The sequence below is a fragment of the Coffea eugenioides genome, chromosome 9 (assembly GCF_003713205.1).
Source record: "Coffea eugenioides isolate CCC68of chromosome 9, Ceug_1.0, whole genome shotgun sequence".
NCBI lineage: Eukaryota > Viridiplantae > Streptophyta > Magnoliopsida > Gentianales > Rubiaceae > Coffea > Coffea eugenioides.
Genome location: NC_040043.1, coordinates 37,886,869 through 37,903,643, shown reverse-complemented (window position 1 = coordinate 37,903,643; position 16,775 = coordinate 37,886,869). Strand labels below are relative to the sequence as shown.

Below are 16,775 nucleotides of genomic sequence, written 5' to 3'. Positions count from 1 at the left end.
TGTACTAGAGTCAGTTGGGTATATTTGATGAAATCTAAGAGTGATGTTTGTCATATTATTCCTCAGTTTTATAACATGATTCTTACTCAATTCAACACTAGAATTAAGGTTTTTCATTCTGATAATGGTCGTGAATTTGTGAATCGATCTCTTGCTGATTTTATGATACAACATGGCATTCTTCATCAAACCACTTGTGTTTACACACCCCAGCAGAATGGCACAGCAGAACGGAAAAATCGTCACTTTCTTGAAGTAGCACGAGCCTTATGTTTTACTATGCATGTTCCAAAACATTTTTGGGCTGAAACTATTATGGCTGCTGTTTTCCTCATTAATCGAATGCCCGCTAAGGTTATTGATTTCCAAACTCCTTTGAGAATGTTATCTAAATTTCATTCTATTCCTTCTGCTCTTAATATTTGTCCAAAGGTTTTTGGTTGTGTATGTTATGTTCATGTTCATTCCCATCATAGAGATAAACTTGATCCTCGTGCTATCAAATGTGTTTTCCTTGGCTATTCTAATTCAAAAAAGGGATATAAATGTTTTCATCCTCCTACAAGAACCTACTATGTGTCTATGGATGTTCAATTTTGTGAAAATGAGTCTTATTTTTCTGGACATATGTCTGCGGTTCCTCTTCAGGGGGAGATTAAAAGTAGAGAAGAGGAAAAACAATGGCTAGAAGAAAAAAGGATATGGATCTCAGGTATAGAAAATGCAAAGGAAAATGGGGAATCCTTAGTTTTAGATGATGGTCAGGAAAATAAAATTGAAACTAATAGTGAGAGATCAGCTCATCTCTTTGAGAAAGGATATTCTAGGAGAACAAAAGATATCACTGTTATGCCTTCTGATTCTTGTACCTCCCTTAATGATAATACCTCCCTTGATGATACTACCATGCTATCGAATGAATCTTCCAAGATTGACACTAAGGTATGTACTTCTTCTGAAAGTCTTGACCCGTATCCTAATATTGATCAGAATAGAAGATATCCTCTTCGTGAACGAAAAGAACCTGATAGACTTGGTTTTTCAAAAGCTTCCAATGTTTCTTATCCAATTTCTGATTTTATATCCTATCACCGTTTGTCTAAGGCTAACTTGACATTTGCTCTTCAGTTGTCTTCTGTATATGTTCCTAGTCATTTTCAGGAAGCCCTTGATGATCCTAAGTGGAAAGATGCAATGGTAGAAGAAATGATGGCTCTCCAAAAGAATTCTACTTGGGAAATGGTTGAGTTACCAATAGGAAAGAAGACCGTAGGGTGTAAATGGGTATTCAATGTCAAATACAAGTCTGATGGGACAGTTGAAAGATACAAAGCTAGACTGGTTGCAAAAGGCTACACTCAAACCTATGGTATTGACTATCAAGAGACATTTGCACCGGTTGCCAAGATGAACACTGTTCGTGTCATATTGTCACCTGCAGTTAATTTAGACTGGCCTCTACGACAATTTGATGTGAAGAATGCCTTTCTTCATGGTGAGTTGACTGAGGAAGTTTTCATGGATCCTCCTCAGGGGTTTACACTAAGAAGGAAAGGTGTGCAGACTGAAAAAGGCATTGTATGGATTAAAACAATCACCAAGGGCATGGTTTGGAAGATTGAGTCATGCCATGGAGGAGTATGGATTCAAGCAAGCTTCAGCAGATCATACGTTGTTCTATAAACGTAACTACAATAATATTACCGTGCTTCTTGTCTATGTTGATGATATGATTGTAACAGGTAATAACAAAGAAGAAATTGAGAACCTTCGAAGCTACTTGGCCAAAGAATTTGAGATTAAAGATTTGGGGACTCTTAAATATTTTCTTGGCATTGAAGTATCACGGTCTAAGCAAGGACTCTTCCTTTCCCAAAGGAAGTATACATTGGAACTCCTAGCTGAAACTGGTATGTCTGCTTGTGAGCCGATAGATACTCCGATTGAAGTGAATCATGGCCTAGCCTTCTTTTTTGATCAGATTCCAACAAACAAGGAAAGATATCAAAGGATCATGGGTAGACTAATCTATTTAACTCATACCAGGCCAGATTTAGCATATGCAGTCAGTGTTGTTAGCCAGTTTATGCACAATCCAAGTGATCAACACATGAATGCTGTTAATCGAATCTTGGCTTACTTGAATCAGCTCCAGGAAAAGGTGTCTTATTCTCCAAACACGAACATTTTGATGTTGTTGGATATACAGACTCTGATTTTGTTGGTAGCAAGTTGGATAGAAAATCAACTTCTGGATATTTGGCTTTTGTTGGAGGCAACTTGGTGTCTTGGAAAAGTAAAAAACAGAACGTGGTTTCATTATCTAGTGCAGAGGCTGAATATCGAGCTATACATCATGCTATCACAGAACTCTCTTGGCTGAAAATTCTCTTAAATGAGATTGGGTTTGGTCCAAATGGTCCTATGGTATTATTTTGTGATAATATGGCAGCCATTAAGATTGCAAATAATCCTGTTCAACATGATCGGACAAAGCATGTTGAAATTGATAGGAACTACATCAAAGATAATCTTGATTCCGGGACAATTGAAATTCCCTATACTAGAAGTTCAGATCAGTTGGCTGATATTATGACTCATGCTGTTACTAGTAGCTTATTCAATGCATCTCTATCCAAGTTGGGCATTTGTGATATCTATGCCCCAACTTGAGGGGGAGAGTTGGTAGGAATTAGCTGTAATTAGTCTAAGAATACAGCTATGTAATTAGTCTAAGATAGCTGCTGTAATTAGTCTAAGAACACAGCTATTAGTCTAAGATAGCTGCTGTAATTAGTCTAAGAACACAGCTGTATATAGTCTGTAATTACAGACTATATACAGCTATACATGGCTGACCATTTAACCTAGTTACTTGTATAAATAGATCAATGAAATATATGAAAAAGATACTTTCAGCATAATAAATAACTAAGGGTTTCAAAACCTAGAAGTTTCTACAATTCTATTGTTGATGCAAGGAAATGATTTACATAGGGTGGCTCAAAGGCCAGTTAGTTTGCATTACAACAGATCAAAATTCAATCTCTAACTACTACAAGCGGGAAAGCAATTTACTGCATCCTGATGACACATGAACAAATGTCATAAGATATGCAAACAGGTGCAAATTCTGTTTTTGCAGCCTTGACCCTAGAAAATATTTCTGCTCCTGAAAATACTTTATGGGTCTGTTTGGTAGAACTGAAAACATTTTACTGAAAAATACTTTCAGCATTTTCCCAGGCACACGCAGAAAAGTTTTCCTGATTTCCCTGCCTCTGGTTGAAACTTATTTATGGATCATGTGAACAAAAGATCTTTTCAACAGCTAAACAGTACTATCAATCACATATGAGAAACTTTATAAATAGTATTACCAAAATTATTACCACTTTAATTCATGTCTCCATCCCTCCAGCTCATTGTTGGCTCAATTATTACAATATAACCATCAACTACTATATTTTTCGAATCCTTACTACCCACTTTTACCTAAAAAGAATCAATATCAAAAGATCTTTAAATTGTCATTGAAAACCTGGTTAAGTTAGGAATATGACTTTATGCATGTAAAACAATACTTGAGGAAAAGTCCTTGCCATGTAAACCATTAGATATTGAACTCAGTTACCCTAACAAGTTGCAGAAAAGCTTATGGAAAGGTGAATAAATGATAGCCAATTACTATCATGTAACGAGGGTTATTGAGTTTGTTTTGTATGTTATAGCTCAAATCCTCAAAAACTATTGGGAAGAGGTTTCACAGTATAAGAACCGCTTGCTTCATTTAAATTAAATGCTGCACTTTTGGAAGTGATACACATCCAAAGTATGTACAACAGTTTAGCCTATATCAATAAATCGCATATTTTGAGTCCTTTAGTTTGTCTAATTGTGATGTTTGAGATTTTTCTCCAATTTCTAATGTGGATGGACATGCCATAGGTGATCATCTTTCTCATCCTACGCTCCATAAAGAAAAAATAATAGACAGAGTACCATTTATTGCAATAGCTTTTCACTATTTGCGGTGAGTCAAATTGTTATATATATATATATATATAAAACCCTGGATTATTACGCAAACACACACACACATATATATATAACACTGGATTATTATGCAAACACCTTCAATATTTCTGAGAAGGCAATGGTACTTTATCTCAGTCATTTTAGAATCCCCAGCAGAGAGGAAAACTAAATATGAAAAGTACTAGATCCACTGGCACAACCAGAGCTTGGGACTTTTTCGGCCTTTTTTTGTGTGTGTGTATGTGTGAGGGGGGGGGGGGAAGCGAGATTTATGAAGACACATATTTAAGGGGCATTCTTATATTTCCATAAACAATCCAGGGGACAAATTACAAATTTACAGGGATTTTGAAAATTTTTAGTATTTTAAAGGGATATAAAAAGACTTCTAAAATCTTTTTTTTTGTGGGGGGGGGGGGTGGACAGAACCTTATTTCTGCAAGGATTTATGTAAAACATTTACAAATTTTTGGGGGGTCATAAAAGAAATCGTAAAAACTCGGGGGAGCGGTTGCCCCTCCCGGTGCCCCCTTGCATCCACCAGTGATTAGGTCACTCCTGTTCCACCAAAAATCAACCAAACAAATTTTTCATCTAACGCTTTTCTAACTGCACGTTGTGTCATCAACGAAATGCCAACAGCACTAGCAATGCAAACTCTGTGCTAATGATATCTCCTCATGCTTTACCTACTTATTTGGATCCCAAGTCTTTGGATGCATTACATTTACTCATATCCTTTTGTTAATTCTAATAAAGCCTGATTACGGATTGTAGTGAAGGCTAGCTCACTAGCTTCTTCCAAAGGTGTAACCAGAGAAGTCACGTAATGCAAAGCCAGTCAAGAAATTCTAAACTTAAGCTTCCAAAAAGTTTTAGGTCAAGCATAAGTTTTGGCACACCTAAAGGACATGTTGCCAATTTGGGGGCTTTATGGGTCATATTTGAGGATACTTTATTAAAAGCATACTTTTTTTGGCTTGGTAGTTATTTCCGATTAATTAACAATGGCACTTATGACAAGTGCCTCTGTTATCTTCTCTGAAGCAAGAGTTCATTCATCCCAAGGTCTTAAGCCAATAGTTCTTGACATGAGGCCAATCCTGTGTTCCATGTTTCTGGGGCTATTTACTTATTGCATTTGCTAAGAAGTAAATCATACTCAAAAGTAGGAAAATGTTTAGGAACCTGTCTGTACTTCTCTTCCATACTAACAATGCAATTAATGGTTCCTGCAGACTTTAGTCTCTTCTTGAGGTTATTTCATGCAATGTGAAATTTAAGCATGATGTAGAAAGGTTTCTGTTGTGGCATTCCTAGATTTTCTGCAGCTTTTCTTATCATGTTCTCAGTTTTTCCACAAATTACCTTGATTTGTACCCACATCACCAACCATAAGCCTACAAATGTATCAAACAAGTCTCTCAACATTATTGGCAATTTGCTTCTACATCATTTTCTAAACTATAGAGTCTATAATCCAACATTCAAATCTTTCAGAATCCTCTTCAAGAAGAAAATAATTAAGTGGAAGAACAATGCTTGGTGTCTATCTGTCCAGTGTTTTCTTGGCCTTGTTATCATCTAGTTGACACCCACAAAGATTAGTATCTTCCACCCTCTTCACCTAATATTCTTTCTTTTACAGGTTCAAGGCAAGTGAGAACAGGTATTTTGGGAGGAACACATCTAGTCACTGCATTATGAGTGACCAACTAGTATTTATAGGAGTACAAACCTAACAAAATATTTATAAAAATACCCTTACTAATTTATTATCTATAAGAATACTTATATTCTCTTAACACTCCCCCTCAAGTTGGAGCATATATATCATGAGCACCCAACTTGTTACAAATGTATTTCACCCTAGAGCCCTCTAAACTCTTGGTAAACAAATCAGCCAGTTGATCTACAGACGATACATGAGATATCTTGATGACTCCATCAAGCAATTTCTCTCGAATGAAATGACAATCAATTTCAATATGTTTTGTCCTTTCATGAAACACTGAATTAGACGCAATATAAACAACCGCCTGATTATCACACACTAAATTCATAGGCTGTTTATGCTCAAATCCAAGTTTAAGTAACATGCTCTTCAACCAAACCAACTCACACACAGTGTGAGCCATAGCGCGATATTCAGATTCTGCACTTGATCTGGAGACAACTGTTTGCTTCTTACTCTTCCATGACACTAAATTACCACCAACAAACACACAATATCCTGTGGTCGATCTTCGATCTGAGGTAGAACCAGCCCAATCTGTATCACTGTATCCTTCAATATCAGTGTGTCCATGATTTTTGTACAGCAACCCTTTTCCAGGAGCACTCTTAAGATACCTAAAAATCCGTATAACAGCATCCCAATGACTAGTACGAGGGATCTCAAGAAATTGACTCACGACACTCACTGCAAACGAAATGTCAGGTCTCGTTATAATGAGATAATTTAATTTGCCCACAAGTCTTCGATATTGTCTAGGATCATCTAATAATGCACCTTGATTTCCTACTAATTTCACATTAGGATCCATAGGAGTATCCACAGGTCGGCAACCTAACACCCAACTTTACTCAGCATATCAAGTACATATTTTCTTTGACATAAATAAATCCCATCTTTAGATCGAGCTATCTCAATACCCAGAAAATACTGTAAATGACCTAAATCCTTTGTCTGTAAGTTTGCCTGCATATTGGATTTAAGTTTCTGGATCCCCACAACATCATCACCTGTAATCACAACATCATCCACATAAACAACTAATAAAATCTTACCAGCATTAGAATGTTGATAAAATACAAAATGATCTACTCCACATCTTGTCAGACCGAACTCAATGACAACACTACTAAACCGGCCAAACCAAACCCTAGGAGACTGTTTCAATCCATATAAGGATTTTTTAAGACGACAAATCAATCGCGAATTCTCCTCCTGAACAACAAAACCAAGAGGTTGTTCCATATATACCTCTTCTTCCAAATCTCCATGTAGAAATGCATTTTTCACATCCAACTGATGCAATGGCCAATTATAAGTTGCTGCCAAAGAGATAAGAAGACAAACCGAGATAATCCTTGCAACAGGAGAAAATGTTTCTAAGTAATTTATTCCATACACCTGAGTAAATTCTTTAGCTACCAGACGAGCCTTCAATCGATCAATAGAACCATTAGGCTGCACTTTTATAGTGTACACCCATTTACAACCAACAACAGGCTTACCAGAGGGAAGAGGGACAAGATCCCAAGTACCATTTTGTTCCAAAGCAGACATCTCTTCTTGCATAGCTAATCTCCAACCAGGATGATTAAGAGCATGGGTAATAGACTTAGGAATGGAGACAGAATCAAGTGAAGCAACAAAAGAAGAATATGACATAGAGAGACGAGAATAAGAAACAAAATTCGAAATAGGATGAAAAGAACAATGCCTCTTACCTTTGCGTAAAGCAATAGGAAGATCTAACTCAAAGGAGAGCGTCATACCTGGATTTGAAAATTGAGAGTTAATTGGTGAAGTGCGTGGCATATCAAGAACTTTCTCAATCATGGAACGACGAGAATAAACTTGAAGATTAGGAAGAGATAATCGAGATATGGAATCTGGTGGATTAAATAACTCAGATAATAAAAAGGAAGGAACTGGTAAAACAGGAGAGGAAAAAGAGGGACACTGGTCTAACTCACAAGGCATACCATGTTTCATAAGATATGGAGTAGATTCAAAGAAAGTAACATCAACACAAGTAAAAAATCGATTTAAAATTGGACTGTAACTTCTATACCCTTTTTGCGCTCGTGCGTATCCTAAGAAAATACACTTAATAGCATGAGGATCTAATTTATCCACTCCAGGAGCAAGCTGATGAACAAAACACACACATCCAAAAATACAATGAGGTAATTTAAACACAGGTTTATGAGGAAAAAGAATGGAGTGAGGTAATTGGCCTCCAAGAATATTAGATGGCATGCGATTAATTAAATAACATGCAGTTAAAACTGCATCACTCCAAAATTGTTTGGGCACATTCATGTGCAACAAAAGTGTTCGAGCAATCTCGATTAAATGTCCAATTTTTCTTTCAGCAACTCCATTCTGTTGTGGAGTGTGAGGATAAGAGAACTGATAAATAATACCGAACTTAGTCATAAAGGTATTAAAAGGAGTGAACAAATATTCTTTCACGTTATCACTGCGAAGTATACGTACAGGCACACCAAATTGATTCTTTATTTCTGTAACAAATGCACAAAAAATGGAATATAGTTCTGAACGATCTTTCATTAAATAAAGCCATGTAACTCTGGAAAAATCATCAACAAAGATTACAAAATATTTAAAACCTAACTTTGAAGTGACTCGACTAGGACCCCAAACATCAGAATGAACCAACAAAAAGGGTTTTGAAACCCGTTTATTGACTCTAGGAGCAAAAGAAACACGATGATACTTTCCTAATTGACAAGACTCACACTCTAACAAAGACAACTGACCCAAAGTAGGAACCAACTTTTTCAAATTTTGTAAAGACGGATGACCCAAACGACAGTGAATTTCAAGAGAAAAAACAGTAACAGGACATGCAATCGGACCATTGGAGTTGAGAAAATAAAGACCATTATGCTCATGCCCTCCACCAATCGTCCTCTTTGTCTTCAAATCCTGAATGACAACACAATCAGGAGAAAAAGTAACTGAACACTGTAGAGATTTAGTAAGTTTACTAACAGACATTAGATTAAAGGGCAAATTGGGTACGTAAAGAACAGAAGACAGTGGAAGAGATGGGTTAATTTCTACAGTGCCTAGTCCTTTAACTTTAGTGGTAGATCCATCAGCTAAAGTAACATGAGAAAAGGAAGTAGACTCTTGAAAATTAGAAAAATTTTTAGAGGTACTTGACATATGATCAGTAGCCCCGGAGTCAATAATCCATGAGTCATTACCTTTTTGTGCTGAAAAAGCAGAGGGAAAAGATGCGTTATTTGTACCTTGGTACTGTAGGAATTTAACATAATCTTCCTCGGATATAGTAAAAGTCTTCTGGGACCCATGTGCTGAAGAACTTGATTCAACTTGGTCAGTGGTAACCGCATTAGCAAAACTTTCAACCATAGCGAATAGCACTTCAAACAAAAAGGCAGTCAAAATTCGCGATGAACAGTAACGCGTGAACAGTACTTTTGAACAGTCTCGTGAACAGTCCGATGAACAGTTCGCATGACGCGATGACCAATATCGCGTGAACAAGACTTTTGCTAGATGTTTAACCCTAACCCTAGAACTTTTGCTCTGATACCATGAGAACAGGTATTTTGGGAGGAAAATATCTAGTCACTGTATTATGAGTGACCAACTAGTATTTATAGGAGTACAAACCTAACAAACTATTTAGAAGAATACCCTTACTAATTTATTATCTACAAAAATACTTATATTCTCTTAACAGCAAGATTCTAACACCATACCTCCAACATTATCTGCCATGCAGGCTAGGATGAAATTTCTTGCCAATGACAATAGCAAGTGCAGAAGAAACCAAGTAATAATCAAATCCACTCAAGAACCTCTCATTATCAAGGTGATGTGGTACTGCTCTTTTAGATCATCTTTTTGATGGGGAGGGAGGGAGAAGAGGAAGAGGGAGAGCAAAGGCAGGACAGATGCTACTAGCTGATGGGGTGATGGGTGGTTGAGGTGGGGAGGATAAAGAAAATTTTAAAAACACCCAAATAAAGTTTTAAATTTTAAAAACAACCCCAAAATACAACTACAGTGAAATTTTGTAACATATAAAGCTACAATAAAGCTTTTCAAAAACACCCCTAAAGACACCTAATCCATGTGGACCCTATATATGTCTCAGAGTCAAACTACAAAATTTTTACGGTTTGGAAAAGTATCAGCTAGAGAATTCGTTTTTACCAGTAAGAAGTAAATTGTAGTAGTTTATGCGTGAATGCATTTCTCTTCCTGAAGAGAGGTTTCAGATTAATAAAATGTCGTCAAGATCTCAGCATCTTCTGGAGCTTGTATGCTGCAATCTACCCTTAAATGTCACGCCTGGAGGTTTCTTGGAGAGATTATAGACTTTCCTTATCCTTCTCCTTCCTTCAATACTACTTTTTTCACCTATTTTAGCTGTGTATTGTTTAATTGCTATTTACTGCTTGGAAAGCTATCAAAAGAAATTTGCTGGCAACCAGCAGCTTAAACTTCATCCAGTAAAAGCTCGAGTATGTTTAAGAGAAAATGTTTCTTCACTATTCAACAAAGAACTAGGTCAATCAAGGAATACAAGTTGTTGAAGATATGTGATCTGATATTATAAAAAGATTTGATATTGTAAATATTAGGAAAGATTAGATTTGATTTGCTTTGATTATAGTATCAGATATTAATTAGGTAATAGATTGATTTAGATAAGCATGATTTTAGGATCTAAATTAGGTTACACTTGTGTATATATTTGTATATTGTGTAGTCCAAAGGAATATGAAGAAGAGTATTTTCTCTCCCTTTTTTCTTAGTTTTCACAAGTCATGAAAGGTAACAAAAGAACTCGATCAAAAGACTTGACCATAAGGAGACATTTACTCCAAAAGCAAAACTATGCTAAGTACCCAACAATTGTGATCAAATATTTCTGAAAAAGTCACACTTTTGAGATGATTATAGTCATTGTGGGGTAAGGTTTCCCAATCTTGACTAATTAATAATTGCCATTGTATATTAGAACCTAAAGCATCAAGCTCCATGGTGATTCAGCTTTTTCTCAAAAAAAAAAAAGTCATTTTCTAATAAACACATAGTAATTGCATGGCTGATGAGGCCTTGGTCTAGTAGCTAAGGTTGAGGCCTAGGAATCAAAGGTCCTGGTTCAATTCCCCCTTCCCCCTCCCTGCTTTTTAAATTCGACCCCTCCCCTGCATTTGAAAAATATACATATATATATATATATTAATTGCATGTCAACTTGAAAAGAATTACCTACGAACATCAGATGGATCCTCATAGAAACACATGCCAAAACAACAATAGTCGACCCACAAGCCAGTGGAGAATGGTGTTGAATCCACTGCACGTTCATAAACTTTAACAGCTTTATGAGCATCTGATAGCCGTATGATGTGATCAGTATACTTTGTCCAATACCAATGGCACAAAGGGAACATTGATAAAAATGAATCATATGCTAATGCGATGAGATCCAAATTATCCTGCAATTTCAAAGCATATTTTATGTATTTACCAGATATATATACTGAAAGATAATCTATAGTCTCAGTCCCTTACAGCAAAGAATGGAAGAGATAATTATGAAGAACATACATGAATATGGAAATACAGATAAGACAGAATGAGAAAGACTTCATTTCTATTGCAAGGTCAAACATCAATACAGACTGATCACCAAGAAATATCATGTAAGCCATTCACGAATTCAAAGCTCGTTAGGTCACGAAAAATTACAACATGAATTTAGAGAAGGATGTGTTTATAATCAGTCAATAAGACCAATCACGAATTTAAAATTAGTGCTCCGCATCTCTGCAGATATTTTAATCAATACTGATGCCTGATCTTGCTTAAGGAAAATTATTATTTCCTGCACCAATATATCTGGGTTTTACCAAGAATGATTTCAAGCTAAGGTTAGCCAACAATCAGCAAACTTTAGTAGACATGTACACGTTATATAACCGTATGACGTTACACACTCTAGTATAAGGAATATGACATCAAAATTACCATTTGAAGCCGAAGCTGAACAAGGAGGTTGGGGATTATTGATCAGCAAAAGTTACCACTATTTTCACGAATTTTCTTGATAATCTTCATTTCTTGGAGGTCAGTGGTCTCCCCAGTAGATTGAGGGATCTTAAACATCGGAATCATATCACTTTACCCATTCTGATCCATTTTGTCTCTAGTAAATGTGATTACTTGATTATGGCATATACTCATGAATAGAAACACCAAATGGAGCAACATAAACGTCTATGAATCTCAAAACGAGCATGAAGCTTTACACATGGCAACTAGACTTTATTTAAGGAATTGTTCTCCAGGGTAATTGACTGTCTCCGAGATGGCAAGATAATGTTGCAATCAGGCAATTGAATTGACACAAATCACAAATATTAGCACACAGGTAAATTATACGACTCTTGCACATTACAGATGAGATGAATTGTCTTACCAAATTATCCTGCTGTGGAGGTCAAGCTCCAAGAGCCTAGCCCGCATATGGTTTTGTCAATTCTCAATTGTACAACTAATTCGACAAGCAGAAAAAAGGAAAAGTTGGCCATATTTTGTTGACACAAGTAGATTAAAGGGAGAAGGGCATTTTCCATTTAATTATTTCACTGTGGAGGACAAGCTCCAAAAGCATAGGCCTCTTATAGTTCTCTTGTTCTCATTTTTACAACTAATAAAATGAGCAGAAAAGGAAATAAGAAGTTGGTCATATTTGTTTAATACAAATAGATTGAACGGAGAAGGACATGGCCCAAATGGAAATAATTGAAGAACTTCTAATCAGATTGCAGTTTATATTATGCCAACACCCAACAAAGACAGCAGTATTTGAAACCAAAATCAGGATAGATAATTTTATACAACAATAGGTGCATTCAAGATGGACTTACAGGGCACATTCCTTCAACCTCCTGAACTAGTCCAGTCCAAGAATCAAAATTACGTGAATCTCTAGCAACCATTTCATGTACTCTTTTATGAAAAGCAGCTGCTGGAAAAGAACCCAAAAATAAAGCTTGTATATGAGCAAAATGATAAGATTGGATGTCAAGCAAATATAAGAAACTCTAGAAAAAATTAATCAAGTACTTGGATGGTATCCTAATCAAGATTAAGATGCCAAAGGTAAAGGTCCTACTTAAGCCAGATCTAGGACATTCTAGGAGGAAATTGAAATGGATCTTCGAGGCTTCTTTGGAACAATGAGCCAAAGATAAGTTCCAAAACCACCCTAGCAAAATTGAGAGCTTTTAGCTATAGATGAAAGAAAGTTGCAGTATGAAAATTGTAAATTTCATCTTCCATCACTTCAGAATAACCGAGTTAACAGGGAATAATCAATACAATCTAGCATATCAGTCCATGGAAACTACACTGGTTATTGGTATACCGCCACAAGTGTTAGTCTGCACCTGTGGAGCTGGCAAACCCAAGGAAAACAAGTATAAGAAAGTTTCAACCTACACTGGAGCAAAACACTAGCTCCACCAAATCCATTAAATAATCTGTTGTTCCAATTCCAGGTACTTTCTATCGATAATCACAGAGGTGGAAGACTATGTATTACAGTTATCCATTTCTTTTCCTGCCAGGACTCATACACATTACAGTTTGTGATGGAAATTCCTACATTTCCATCACAAACTGACTCAGACCACCAGTCCTTCAATTTAATTTACACAATACTAACACTTGATATAGAAAATAAATGAACAAATAAATAAACAAAAAATAAAAGGAGGTTTGGGCCGGTAATTCATAGGATGATCACCCTTTTAGGCCCATTAGGTCTTACAAGAACTAAATAGCATTTCCTCTCATAAAAACTAGAAAATCCAATTAAACCATATTCTTTCAAGAATAGAACATTTTCCCTCACAAAGAAAACAAATAAAAGCTCGCAAGGATTTCCACTCCTAAAATCTAGAAAATCCAATTAAACCATATTCTTTAAAGAATAAGACATTTCCCCTCACAAACAAAACAAATAAAAGCTCGCAAGGTAGCCTTATCATTTATGCCAGGTCCAAATCCGGTACTTCAGGAAAAATTCATAAGCTAAAATATCTCTCTGGCTTCAAAAATGGCATCCCCGTTCTATACATTATCATAGTATTGATACCCCTCTTTGACAAAAAAATTTTTCAGTTATAAGTTTGGTAGCTTTAGCTGTAGCACTAAAATAACCGTCAGCAAACAAAACCAAACCTTTTCCTTTTTGCTTCATCCTTCAATGTTTGTTTGCAAGGGGAAGTATGGGAAAGTGAAGGAAAGTTAGTTATTTTTTTCCTTTGTGCATGTTTGTTCGGCAAGAAAATTAAAAAATTTCTCTACACTCTCCCTTTCCAGTTTTTGGTGTGTTGCAAATTTTGCAGGATTTCAAGGAAACTGGTTAGTTAGACACAAAAATTCCAAAAACTGCCATTAACTATCACAAATTTCCCATTTTCTCTCAAATTCTTTTCTTGGTAACCAAACGTGTACTGGAAAAAGATTTTCATTTTGCTTCACCTTAATTTCTTAAACTTCGCTTTCCCACACAACCTTTCCCCTATTCAAACAGATGTACAAGCATCATAAGACTTTGGGAATCCAAAAAAACAAAATAACAAGCCAAAATATATGCACATTTACACACTTGAGCACTTGAATTACACTTAGAAACTCCAAAAAAGAAAAAGAAAAAGGAAAAACAAATCCTTCGTTGCTCTTTTGATGAAGCGGGTGGAAAGACTAACCTTTTAATCCAACTAACCATAACCACAAAGCCAAAAAAATGTAGATACATACGTTTGTACACCACAAGCGACTAGATTCACTATTTAAAAACTGGTATGACAAAAATACGCCCCTTTATTAAGAAAAAGCAGGATAAAGTACCAAAAAAAAATGTCTAACCTTATCATTCGCCCGTGACAATGCTGGCATAAAGGGAAAAAAGAAGAACTTGACATGCTTAAGTAATTAAAACACAATTCCTCCACCAGTCTTGTAAGAAAGGAAGTAGAAATCAAAATCAAACATCTCAATTCTCGAAGCTAAGTAAAAAGAATCACAAAATCATTCACCAGAAGCAACTAAAAAAATGTAAACATGCATGAAATTTTACACAATCAGCAACAAAATTACACTAACCAAAAACTAATACCACAATTATTTCCAAAAAAAAAAGAAAAAAAATCACCTTGTTCCAACTGAAGAGAGAGAAAAAAATCATGACCAAAATGAACTCACCTTGAGCTTGCTCGTCTGGATTATGTGGTGCAGCAGCATTAGAATTCTTGTCCGCCTCATCATCCATGGGTAAAACGGCCGCCAATGCAGAAGAATAACTCAAAATTGCTCCTCCGGTGCTTGTTAATCCTTCTCCCAATACTTCAGAGTCTATATACATTTGTGCCTGAACATAGATTAAATGCAGAGAACGTGACAGCTGCCCAGGTTTTTCTTACTGGTGGAAGGAATACTGAAGAAGAAGACGTCCGCCTTTACTTTTCTTTTCTTTTTTTTTTTTTTGGACCTCTTTGTTGTTTTCTATTTTCGTTTGAATTTTTGGAATTCGAGCTGTGGGCTTTGGAAAATTGACTGGAAGAACATCTGGGCTGAAACTATTCCGAGTTTAATATTGTCGCGTTTGGCAAGTGAATTTTTTGGGTGTTTATCTAAAATTTTACTGTAACTTACTGTAGATGTTTTTTAAAAAATTTTTGAAGTGTGTAAATTTTTGAATATTTTGAAGTGTATAGTTTAAAACTTTAAAAAAAAATTTGAGGTTACTGTAGTTAACGTTTTTTAAAAACTTTAAAAACTTGGCAAAAAAACTCAAGTGCCAAACAGTTCAATGATGAAAAACTCCTCCTAGTGGAAATGATTCAGCCTTGAGCTAAGACTTAAGAGTGAGGCTAGATCTACCCTTCTTGATTTAGGCCCAGTATGAATTGCTATTTTTAAAATTTTTTATAGAAAAATATATTGTACCAATTTAATATATGTGAAGGACCAATTTTATCATCCCTGTTCTCCAAATTGTGACAAAAAACACTTAATAATTTTTCTTCTCCCAAAGCTTAAATGAAACCCCACCAGTGAAAGCAACTCTTCAAGAAATGGGTACCCTCTGGCGCCATCTACTATTGTGCCCAAGAGTGATGCTGAAGAACCAGGTACCTATGAATCCATGGAGCTCAATAAGAAGAAAAGAATGAAAAGGTTAGCATATATCGCTGCTTCTGCTATATTTTAAATAATAATCTTTTTTTTTTTGGACCATGTCCGCTAATTTGTCAACAAATTTTGTCCAGGACCTCATATGCCAGTGAGGGCTTTGCTCAAAAGCATACATTTTGTAAAATGCTTGTTTAGATCGTCTGTTGCCTATGAAAATGGTTTTTTCTTTTAATTTACCCAAGAAAATGATTATTCATTCTTTTTTTTTTTGGTGTTTCTACTATGAAATTCACATGTTAGTTTAGTTTTTCTTAAAGTTATTTAAACTTCACAGTTTGGGGTTGTCATGGAGATTTGAAGTTCTTCAAATTTGGTCTGCTAGTGATGAAGAAACCCCAATTTGGAGAATATATAGATATAAAATAAAATAGGTTTTTTACTTTTTCAATCAATGCAGCAACTGAATTGCCAAATTTACCCTTAATATTTGGAGTATGTGGTGGGCCCTTGGCTAATTCCGACTCGAATTGACTAGAAAAGGCATCGGAGGACCAAAATCAATCGCTTTTTACGTGTGAGGGACTAAAATTGCTTGTTTTTATTCTAAGGGACTGAATTTTAACATCAGTAATATGTGAGGGATGATTTATGCATTTTTTCCAAGAAAAAAATAAGAAAACTATTAAATAGTACAAAATAATTTCTATGACAAGAAAGAAAAAATTGCTAGAGTTGCAATAATGCTTGGACCACTCATAGAGGAAAATATGAATTTATGTACAAG

The 16,775-nt window shown here is 35.6% G+C and overlaps 1 protein-coding gene across 3 annotated transcripts in view; it reads right to left on the bottom strand.

The window, feature by feature from the left end:
- The window catches only part of LOC113781958, a 32,919-nt gene extending 17,643 nt beyond the window's left edge, over positions 1-15,276 (bottom strand). For 2 of the 3 annotated variants that reach the window (XM_027327844.1, XM_027327846.1), the window contains exons 1-3: positions 15,059-15,276; positions 12,715-12,815; positions 11,051-11,280 (exon numbers count right to left, since the gene is read on the bottom strand). In XM_027327844.1, coding sequence (XP_027183645.1) covers positions 11,051-11,280; positions 12,715-12,815; positions 15,059-15,218 — 491 coding nt within the window. In that variant the 5' untranslated portion in view covers positions 15,219-15,276. The remainder of the gene's footprint in view (positions 1-11,050; positions 11,281-12,714; positions 12,816-15,058) is intronic. The other variant, XM_027327845.1, reaches the window with a different exon arrangement.
- Positions 15,277-16,775: the final 1,499 nt, after the last annotated feature.